At 27.1% G+C, this 12,445-nt stretch overlaps 1 protein-coding gene across 1 annotated transcript in view; it reads left to right on the top strand.

Moving 5' to 3' along the window:
• The first annotated feature begins 249 nt into the window (after positions 1-249).
• LOC105627420 (protein spire) overlaps positions 250-12,445 on the top strand; it is a 26,556-nt gene continuing 14,360 nt past the window's right edge. The window contains 10 exon segments of the mRNA XM_012208702.1: positions 250-270; positions 272-318; positions 3,562-3,857; positions 3,979-4,010; positions 5,012-5,135; positions 5,283-5,437; positions 5,679-5,891; positions 6,177-6,206; positions 8,151-8,408; positions 9,685-9,826. Coding sequence (XP_012064092.1) covers positions 250-270; positions 272-318; positions 3,562-3,857; positions 3,979-4,010; positions 5,012-5,135; positions 5,283-5,437; positions 5,679-5,891; positions 6,177-6,206; positions 8,151-8,408; positions 9,685-9,826 — 1,318 coding nt within the window.

The raw sequence follows: 12,445 nt of genomic DNA, 5'->3' as shown, positions 1-12,445 counted from the left end.
ATTGGTGTATTCTTCTAGATCATCCAATAGCAGCGAGCGCTCACGGATCCGCTCCGCAACAGTTGAGTCTCCTAAACGCGACCAATGAACGTGATCGCAGTGTCCACAGTACATGCTCGTGTTGGAGTATTTCGCAGCTGACAGATTTCCTAACCTCAATAGTGATCAATTTTAACGCTTAATATTTCGATCCACGGAGTGACATTTTTTTTGTCAAGTTCGTTCATTTTGTATAAAAACCCTTGATGAATGAGCCTAATTTTATTAAAATTCGGTGAGGAAGATTTTGGAAGACAGGAATCTTCGAGCACTTTCTACGTAAGTAAAACTTATCTAATTTACACCGAGCACTTGATCCGACTATATTCGTATACTAAATCACTTTATATACTGTGATCACTACTGATTCACTGTCATGTTCACGAATTATTTTAATATATTCTGATATTTCTGAATCGTATTAAACAATTGGACAATTACGTTTGATGTATTATAATATTATAGCACACAAAATCACGGAGTACTTTCTATTGTCTGTTTTCGAAATTAATATTTTATTAGTAATTAGTAGCAGAAGATATATATTTTATTAATTGTATATGTTGCACATTCTTTTCATTTTTTTAATTAAACACATATATAAGATACTATTTTTAATATATATTTCTACAAAGTTATAAAATGATACATAATTAGAAAATATCTTAGAACAAAGAATAATAATGTTTATGGAAAATACATTTAATATGTGTATAAATGTGTAATCTATTTAATATGTGTATAAATGAAACAAAAAGAATTGTAACATTAGTATTTAGATTTTTTTTTTAAATAATTTTTAAAAATATTTAAAATCAACTTTAAAAAAAAAATAATATGTTACAAAAGAAATTTATATGCTTTTGTTTTGATTATCCAATGTTTCAAAAGTTTGACATTTTGCTATTTAATTTATTGTTATTTATAAAATTCTGTAAAGACTACATCAGTTTCAAATGTTGATATTTTATTTAAATAAAGTGAACAAATGGGCGTAAAAAGTATAAGAAATTGCATTTTTATGAAATATTTTTGATCCCTTATTTAATTCCTATTTATGTTTTTTTATTGAAGTTTTTCTAGCAATATTCTATGAAATATTCATCACATTCAGTTGTGTAATATACATATACATATATACAAAGTATATAGTTTTATTCGTTAATTTTTAGAAATAATTAGAAATAATTAGAATATCAGACATATTATTATCCTGTTTTAAACAGGGAATGGAAAGTTACTTTTTAAAAACTAGTTACTGATTCTTAATAGTTATTGATTCTCAAAAATAACTCGTTACCGTTATCGTCTCTTAAAAAAAAAAACGATTTATTATTTTTCTATTATCTTTTTAATACTGAAAAAAGAACAGTCTAAAAATTTTGCAATATTTTTTATTCAGACATTAATAAAAATGATAAACAATAATGATACTAGAAAACTTTTATATTTGATTATTAATTGATAAAAAGTAGACCAAATAAAATATTTTTGTATTATAAAACTTTTTTGAAGAAAAGCTTTGAATTTATGATTTGACAAAATGGTGGCAAATTCGTTAGTAAATTTATTTTTAAATTCATATTTAATGACAAAAGATAACTAATTTAAATTAACTTTTATATTAATAATGTCTTATTTTTGTTAAAAATTATAAAAACAATTTATTGCACACCCTACGGGATTACGCCTGACCAGAGATATATTTATATTAGAAACTTTTCTAGTATTATAAATTGTATTATTTGTGACAAACTATGCTTAAACATCAATCATTGGGATATTTATCTTAATTTCAATTTTAAAACATTTGTAGCAATCTTAAAAGTCATGAACCAATCACAGAGTCATATTAGAATTTTAAGACTTATTTAAAATGGTTTTGAAGAATGAATTATGATACTAACCAAAGATTGAAGATTGAATATATAAAAAATTATATCATAAATGTGTTCAAAATGTAATAAAAACGGTAAAAGTAATTGTAAAATTCGTTAAGTATTACAAAACCGATATCACAAAAAATGTAACTATGTTATAGTTACTAAAAAATGTAACATCGTTATTAGTTTGTTATAAAAAAAATAACTTATAACGGCGTAACGCGTTATTTCCATTCCGTGATTCTAAATTATATTATAATTTGATTAGAGATAGTCTTCCATAACACATTATACAGGATGTTATATAAAAAAATCATTCAAGCATTTATATGATAGATGGTATACATTGTGTACTGATTATAACTTAAACAGCCTTAATAAACATAGGTTGAAAGCTGAATCGTTTCTGAGATGCAAACAGTTTTGTAAGTATCATAACTAACTTATTAGCTTCTACGTGCGAGATGTGAAGATTTACCTCCGTATTTATAAACTGCATTCTGAAGGTTTTCGTTCAATTCCATATGTACAAATCTATTATGAAAAGTTTCATCGTGGATGCGATTCAGAACAAAGAATTTTATCAATCAAAGAATGCTTCAAAGCATTTGTAGCATTATGTTGAGATCGTATTAGTAAATTGACCAACAATTATAATTGGATAGGTATTATGGGAGATACCTTATTGGAGTTGGTATCACCTTATTGGAGTTGTAATTCTCTCAAATCAAATAGATTATTCAATCAAATAGATTAGTGCTACTTATCTCGGTAAATATGCAATATAACTCGTCTCTTATTTCCGATTTTCTTAAATTTTGTAAATTTGTGTATTTTCATGCATAGAATATATTCCGAGAAAGATTATATTCTTTAGAGCATATAGACTTATAAAAGACTTATATATCATTAAACTATCATTTTTCAACTTATCAACAAAAAATTTTGACTTGAGCGACGATTTTCCTTCTCAGAATATATTCTACGCGTGGAAACACAAATTTACCAAATTACAAGAAAATCGAAGGTGGAAGCTTATGCTGCACACTTATCTCAATTTTTCTCTTTTTACATCATGTGTGACACGAAGACAATTAGTTACGAATTATACTAATAACAAAATTATTCATATCTCAGAAACAGTTTTTGACTTATATTTATTAAGACTTTTTCACCCAGTATGGTAGGTACATATCATGTAAAATGAATGGTTTTTTTTTTAACATCTTGTATAAAGATGTGTACATAAAGTGTCTATGTACTATTATTATATTTCAGGTAATTGGGGATTACAATTTATAATATACAATTTTTACTGTATCTTCTGTTAATTTAGAATAACAATTTTAATATTCTGCAAGAAAAGTAAAAATATCGTTCTTTATGGATGGAAAAGTATAATTCTTCTAATATGAACTATGAACATTTGATACAATGTTATGAATATACTGATGTAATATATGTTAATTAACATAAACAATTTCATAGACATTTATGATGTATCACACAAGACATTCTATACAATACCAAAGATTATGTATAAAATAATTTTTAAGAATAGTAAACAGATTCATACAAATTGATATAGTATCTGTAAATAAAGAACAAAGAATTGCACAATGTCGAATTCTAAAAATAGCACAGAATGTAATAAGGAAAAAGCTACAGTTCTTGAAGAGCCACAAACAGCAGTAAACAGAAAAGAAGATGCATCGGCGCGACCTAAGTGTAAATTAGATTCGTGTGGTTGTTTAAATCTCCAGGATGTTCTATTAATATTTGATAGTCCTTTAAGTCAAGAACGAGCATGGGCATTGTGCTATCAGATAGCTAATGGTTTATTACGCTTAACGGAAAATAAGTTCTATGAGATATCAGAACTCTCGCAAATTATACTTCACAAAGATGGAGATATTTGGCTTGAAAACTTAGCAGGTGACCGTTTTATTCTGGAATTCAGAAATAATCATGTAAACTTGTTTTAGTTTAGAAATTATGAACTATTATTATAATATTATAATATTAAAGACAATTAACAAAATAACTTATATTACAGGCTCTAAACCACCTCTTGTTTCGGAAGAGAAGGTAAATGTAACTTATGAAATTCAAATAATAAATCAATAAGAAGTTACGTTGCGCCAACAAATTTAATAAATTTAAACAAATGTTTTGACATTTATTATTAACATGAAGTTATTATATCAATGTTAACAAAATCGGTAATAATTCAAGTCAACGTATAAATAAAATTGTGTAATATGACAAATTGTCGAAATTAGACAAATCACAAGACTATTTTTTCATAAAAATTTTTCTTCGTGATTTTATTTTTGTGACATATTGATTTCTCAATTATATTTTTCATTTCATTAATTTTTTGAGAAGTAAATATTTATTGTATTATTAGTAGTCGTGTTATTACACCAACCACAATAATTTAGTTTTATTAACAATCACGTTTTAATAGCAGGATCATCTATTATGCATTGCACGTTGATATTGAGAACTTTCGACTTAATTATAAAAATATTACTATAAAAATCAGTTCTATAAGAGCTTTTTACGAAAAAATTTTTATGTAGTATGAAGAACAGTCTTGATTTATCTATTTTTTATAATTTGTAATATTACGTGACTTCAATTATGTCTCAATTTGAATTTTTACCAGTTTTGTTAACATTGGGCGCGTTCAAGGTGAACAAAGTTGCTAGGTTACTCGCTAAGCGTTTACGTGTTTAACGTGTAATAGGCAAGTTGACAAAATAACTAGTCGAAGAAATGAATAATTGGTTGGATTTATAACAACCAATTATTCATTTCTTCGACGAGCAAACTAATTATTTTGTCAACTTGCCTATTGATAGTGACCTCATGCTTGGTCAAAACATTTGTTTAGATTATATTAAATTGTTCTTTAGTTTTTAGCTCCTTTATTGTTTTATTATTTGATTTTAATCACTTAAACCGTTAAATATATTTTTATGTTTTTTTTAAATGAAATATTCAATCGTATTTTATGTAATAAATCATGCATATGTATGTATAGCCAGTTGCTCTTTAAATATAAATTACAATTTCTTGTCCAGGTGATATTTTCGTTAGGCATGGCAATTTTTAAAGCCTTGGACTTTGGTTCTAATGCAGGAGAGGAAATAGCATTATTACCAGACCTAGAAGCTCTTATTACATCAATGACAAACTGTAATCGAGGTAAACAAATTTTTATATGCTCTACTTTCTTTAGTAATATCTAATTACGAAGTTTTTGAATAAAAATTTAAATTAATAAATAATTAAAACTAGTCTTTATTTTAAGCAGAACTAAGATATATGTTCTCTATTTGATTATATCATTAGTTTATGAAGGTGATGTGGAAGAACGTCTACAAGAAACTGATGATGAAGGCATTGAGCGAGATTCTGGTGATACTGATGCAGAGGATTATATGATGCCGAAACCTACCGAATCATACACAGATAGTCCTACATGTACCTTGAAGACTATTCTTCAAGTAAATTTATATTTGTTAAATTTTAATGTTTAATATGTTGCTTGATACGATTTACAGTTTAGTAAAACAATTAATAATCAAGAAAAGCAAAATAAATTTGAAGTTGGTCAAAATTTTAAGTAGTTAAATTAATTTGATAAACGTAATAAATATAATTTTTTTTTTCAATTTCTTACTTGTGACAGATTGTGTAAAATCATATTTATTAAAGGATACTGCAAAGATTCTGCTTATATTTCAGATATGTGCAAGGCATGCGCAAAATTTGCACGAAAATGCTGATAATTATTATCGAAATATAATACAAGCGTTTGTGGAAGAGGCCCTTAATCTCTCTCAATTTCTGGAGAGAGTAGTCGTCAACAAACAATCACAAGATTTGTTTGATGCAAATAATGTAGATCGTAACTCAACTTCATTGCAGAACATTAATACAGTGGATTTCAATGATTGGGTAAGTTGTTTTGATAACGAATAAAAAAATATACTGTACAATAGTGTTCATATTTTTATGAAAAAGCTATTGATTTACAAATTATTGATTTACAAATTATTGATTTACAAATTATGTGATAAGATAAAAAAACGCATAATTAAATCTTGTATTTTAAATAATTTAATATCTTTCTTATTACATGTTTAAAAAAAAATAGATATAGAAATAATATGTAAATGATATATTGTTTCTAATAATTATAATTTTACAAATGAAATTGTTAATTAGCATTTATTTTTATAGACGGACATTAGAATTTGGAGAGCTATACAAGTACGTTTGTATCAATAAAATAAGAATTATTTGTTTTACTATAATTGCATTATTAAGTTTAACTTTCATTAGTATACATCTCGTTTAAAATTAATGAAATGAATTTAATGAATATAAATTGAGCATGAATGCATGTAGCATGACAGTATATAAAAACTAGGACAAATTAAATTTTATATCAATGATAAATTTTATATCAACTGAAATTTCATTTACTTTTTAAAAACATGATTAATTATGCAAAAGAAGAATTATTGATACTAATCTAATTTTATTAGAAATAATAATCTAATTATTAGAATAACTCTAATTATTAGAAATAATAAATGGTTAACGTATGTCTATCAAGGTGCTCTTTGCTCATTCAAGTGAATTTAAGATTTTCATAAGTTAATGATTTTTTAATTAGAATCCAGTTTTGGCAACCTTTGATGAATAACTCTATCTTGGCTAATTGCTCAACCAATTAATAAATAGATTAAGAATATGTTAGATTTCTAATGAGAACTCCAAAGAGAGTTGAAACGTTCAAGAATTTAGAATAAAGAAGACATCTGCACATCAAATGGAGTAAAGAGTATTTTTTATATTTTAACAATTTGCGCATCCCCTTCTGCGCTGACTCTTATTAGCCTCGAATATTATTGTTATTTTAATAAAAATTAAATGAAATATAACTTATATGGTAAAAACACCTAGACTAATTGTTCGTTGAACTTAACGAATCGACCGTTTAATCTCATATGAAAGACATGATCAAAATTATATACAAACACTTCAAAAGATGATAAAGAGAGGAAAGCATCAAGACTTTGTAAAAAAATTTGTTTATATTGGGTCAAAAGAACATCACAGCCATCAATCTTCACGGCTATTATTACTAATCAAAATTCTTGCAAAAGATTATAAAATTAAAACTGCGCATGAAAGTTGACGCTCGTCCTCACGAGCCGGGAGGATGTAGGATCCACTTGACTATACGAAATAGGACGAAAAATATCACGTCACAGCTTTATGTATGATTTTTTATTAAGAAAATATTTAATTTTCTCTAATATTAGGAAAAAATAGTACTATGAAAAACCTCCCTCTTTTGATTTCTTCTTTATTGTTATTATTATTATTTTTGTTAGAATTATCATTTAATTGATCGAATTTTATGTAACCTTTTATTGATTGCAGAAAAGATTATGTGTAGTGGGTAGCCATTATTTAGAATTAGGGGATTGGTATTATATTAGGACTAATAGACAAAGTCCTTCTTCTTTGACATACATACAACTTTTCAACAAAAGAATTTTGACAAAATTATAAGAATCTTTCTAAATAATGGTTATTCACTACACATAATCTTTTCTACACTCAAAAAATTACATAAAAAATTCGATCAATTAAATATACGTATACTTAGCAAAAAACTTAAAATGGTAAACAGAACAGTAATTGTGTCTAGCAGTAGATGCCGGATCGCTGCAATATGTTAGATAAGAATAGGTACATGCATTTGAGTGAGACAATGTTTTAGAAATGAATTAAAGATATCAGTATTATTGATATGTTTAATCTGAAATTAAAACAAGTCTATATTATTGATATCGATCAAGTTCGACCATCACTTCATTCCCTTAAATCTAGATATAATTAATCGTAGTTAAGTGCATATGTATTTAGGTGAATATTAAGTCTGTTTTCTTAAAAACATTTATATGAAAAAATCATATGAATGTTTTTATTCTTCGTTTTCGTCTTATTTCATCTAGAATGCTCACTCAGTTGCTGTACCAGTGAGCAGTTGTTGTTACAGACTACTCTGTATAATAAACACACGCACGCGCGCGTGCACTACATATGTACTGTAGATTTTATAAATATATAATGTATATTTTTTAATGATAATATTTTTTAATGATAATATCAGAGTGCTTTTTTTAAATGTTTTGTTAGGCTAGGTTTTGGGTTCAAGTTATTAGCGAGCTGAGGCGAGGAGTGAAATTGAAGAAAGTAGAAGCTAATTTGGATTCTCGCATGTCTTCGCGTGAAGAAGGAAGTCTCCCAGACTACAAACTGACACCCTATGAGAGTTTGATGGATGATATCAGGGCAAGACGGTATCGCCTCAGGAAAACTCCACCTACGTCGTCACGAAAGGACGCGCATGCCATTATTCTTGAATTTATTCGAAGTCGACCATCTTTAAAAAAGGCAAGATACATGATTGCGTGCATAAAATCCGAGAAAAATTTAAAAAGGGATCTACATTTTTGTATTAAATGTGTGCTAATTATGTCTGTTTAATTATCCATTTGAAATAATACGTTACGATTTTCATCTAGCGTTAGGAATGTATGGATGGGTACTTTTGAGGACTTTTAAAGTATATATACATGGTGACACAAATGCCTGCTGAATGGTATTTTCGTTTGCAGTTTAAATCAAATTTAGGTAAGATTAATGACATCACATGCTCTACTTTGATTTCTGATTGGACGAAATGGTACTTTTGGATTAACCTGATCTAAATCGAGTTCAAATTCACATGCATCTTCGCATTAAATCATTTATGTCTCGTGTGTACTTTAAAAGTCTTCAAAAATATCCATCTGTATAATAGAATTATATTATATAAAATATAGTATATTATCTATTATATATCAATTCTATCTAAATAAGATGGCATTGCTGTCCAAGTAGAACAAGTCATGATAATATTAAAATGACATTAAAATGAATCGGAAATGAAAAATAATTTTTAATGATCATTTTGGAGTCATAATTTTGACATAATTTTGATATCATAGTGACTTGTTGTCTTCTGAATTATTCTGAATTAAAATCATATTGAAGAATATAATTATTTTAATTTTATGTATTCGTGTCTCCAAAATAATCCATACAGAATATATGTCCAATCCTACGCGTCGAATTTAATAGCGTTTTTCATTGGCAGAACTGATGTGCACTCAGTGCACACTAAAGCCGTTATACACTACTCTAATCTGAATGAGAAAATAAAATGAAATAGCTTAATTGATAAAATGCCTAATAAATGTATATTTTATCAAATAGAAGTATTGAGGATTTCGCGGTTTAACTCATTTCTGTATTTTTCTTGAACATACATCTTTACATCGATTTGTGTATACAATGTCTTTAAAGTGCTCTGAGTACGCACTAGTTCTGCCAATGAAAAACGTATTATTTTCAGTTTTGAAACGTAATGTTAACACAACTAGAATAATTTTACAAATTAAATTGCCAAGCAATTTTAATAATATTAATGCTCATAGGCATTTTAGAAGATATTAATAATATGATGCTGATAAGCTTCAATAATTTTATTGCGAAAAATATTACATCGGCCAGGGATCGAATCTCTCGCTTTTCGGGCGAGCACAGTTAGATCACCGAGGCCTCAGTAATATATTCTTTGCAATGACCAACATATATAGAGAAAATAATTATACTTTATTGTATACAGGCTTCAGAGAGACGATTACGACCATTACAAAAGGAAAGTACTTTGAGAGAATTATTAATGGAAAGCATAAAAAAGCCTCCAAAGCCTCTAAGATCTTCTGGTTCAAGACAAAATGCTTCTAAGATTGAAGAAACATCAATTTGTAAGTTTACATATCTTATATATATTTATAGATGATAGCACTATTATAACAATAAAAATGACTCTATTTTTTTTATATTGTGTTGGAATTGTATATTTATAATGCGACTTATAAGATAAAAAAAATTATATAATTCGCGCCTCGAATAAAGTTATATCAAATTAAATTAAGAAGTAAAATTCAAGTGATACTATTATTATTAATTGATATTATTAATTTAAATATGATAAACTATTAAGTAATATTATTTATTTGTACTGTCATTCGTATAAAAGATTTGATAGTAACAACGGTGTACAATCCGGCGTCGCTCGGCTTCGTCATTATCATCGTCGTCGTTGCCCGGTGTCGTCGTCGTCATCGTCGATCAACATCGTCATCATTATGTCATTGATATCAAATCTTTTATACAAATGATTACAAAAAGATATCTTAGATTTTTTGTATTTAAATTAATAAAGATAGTAAACTTGGATTTCATTTTTCCGTTTAATACAAAAACAGTATAAACACTTGAATTTTACTTTTTAATTTGGTAATTTTTTTTCGAAAAGAACGTACCTTTAGCGTCCTTTTTAACCATTTTTTAAAATGGTAAATTTGTACTGATATATTGCTTTTTGTAATTCTAAAAGTCTTCTCATAAACAGGATACATACATTTTTTGTATAACTTTACATGAATACATTATGAGTACATTCCGAATTAGCGTGATACATCATTTGTTCTTGTTATTCATCAAATAATAAACTCGCACCCTGTGTAGTGTTCATAGAATGTGATTTAGTTTATGAAATTTATGTTCCTTTCATGATTAAATAACATTTGTAATTGTAAATTAATTAAAAATGATAAACGGGCATTTAGGAATTAAGCGCGGAAAATTATTGCGCACAATTATTTTTAAAATAAAATAATTTATTACAAACATTCATAAATCGATAATATGTTTTGTCTCACTTTTTAAGCCTTGTACAGATTACAGTAATTAATAAAATTAATTCGCCAATGTGTAGAGAGTGACTTTCAACATTCAGCAATGATCAAAGATCGTTCACAACCACTTGGATGACCGCGTGATAAATCTTTTAGGATGCATTAGAGATTTATCATTTTTAGTAAGCTACGTATAAAATAATTTTTTTGAAATGAGAATTTTTGCCATTGAAAGTAACTGCTCATTGGGGATTCTAAAGTCGTCTGTCTGTATTATTAATTAAACCATATAATTTTTGTATAATAATTACTTTTTTCCTCTTTTATTGATTCGAAAATCCTTTTCCAGGATTAAAGTATACACTTTAATATGTATTTGTGAGGTGGAGGCTGAGAATGTAAAAAAATTCGAAACTGAGATCTTTATCATTTCTTAGTTCAATATGGCACTCTAGAATTATCACATCTTGACAACATTTGTTTCATATAAAAGCTGTGCAATCTGTGCTTACGAAATAGTAGTCCGCAGATTAGTAGTCTTTGCATGAAGAAGCAACGTGGAGTTCTTAGAATTGGATTTACAATTAGATGCACCCATTATGTTATTTTCATTACAATGTGTATTCATTATAAGATCAGGTATGTTTTATAAGTTACATAAGATGTAACTATGAAAATATCAATGATATGTCTTATCAAAATCTAATCTTGGACTCTTTAAAGTTTACATTAAATCGTTTCAAAGATATTAAATAATTTTATGTATATCTCTCTGTCTCTCTCTTTCTTTAATCAAATATCAGCTGCGCTTTGATATGCAATTGTTGAATTTTAAATATAAAATCTCCATTGGAATTCTTCTGAAATCAGTTACATTGGCACGATATATGTTATCTCAGAAGTTACCAAATGATTAAAAATGTTTACATGCTTAAGATATTCTTAATTAAAACTTGTACTTGTAAATCGATTATTTTACGATATATCTTCTATATATCTGTATATTTTTATATTTTTCTTCTGTTTAATCCTCTGTTCTTTGGATAATACATGTAATAGATAATATTCTTGAGACTTTCATGAGTACTCTCTATTTAAAGATTATGCGTTTCGCGTATCAGGCTGCTCCTCGCACTAATGAAGTGAACTGCAAGGTTCACAAAACGTTGGCATTCCAAGAATAGATCTGGACACGGAAGAAACTCGCGAAACGCATAATCTTTATGTAATAGATAATTACGTGTACAATAAGTGTTCATTATTTATTATAAATTTTTGTTTTATTTTTATTTTATAAAACTTTACTATGATATTTATTACTATGATATTTATTAAATTTTGTTGAATTTATTGTACAAATTATATTTTATATATATATACATACACATTCTGTATCACATGAGCATGCGCGAGTATGCGCATGTGCATCATTGGTGTAAAAATGTATGCTATTAAAAATAGATTTTAAGTGTTTTGAATTCATTTCTGAACATTCAATTTTTAATATACTTGCTACGAATTGTATTGAAATTAAAAATTTAACATTGAATCACACTTTACAATATAGTAGGATAAATCACAATTTGGAGTGCTATGAGCGCAAAATATAGTAGAACAAAGAGAGAGAGAGAGAGAGAGAGAGAGAGAGAGAGAGAGAGAGAGAGAGAGAGAGAGAGAGAGAGA

Source organism: Atta cephalotes (assembly GCF_000143395.1).
Source record: "Atta cephalotes unplaced genomic scaffold scaffold00009, whole genome shotgun sequence".
Taxonomy (NCBI): domain Eukaryota; kingdom Metazoa; phylum Arthropoda; class Insecta; order Hymenoptera; family Formicidae; genus Atta; species Atta cephalotes.
Note: the sequence above shows the minus strand (reverse complement) of the source record. Positions and strands in the feature narration are given on the sequence as shown.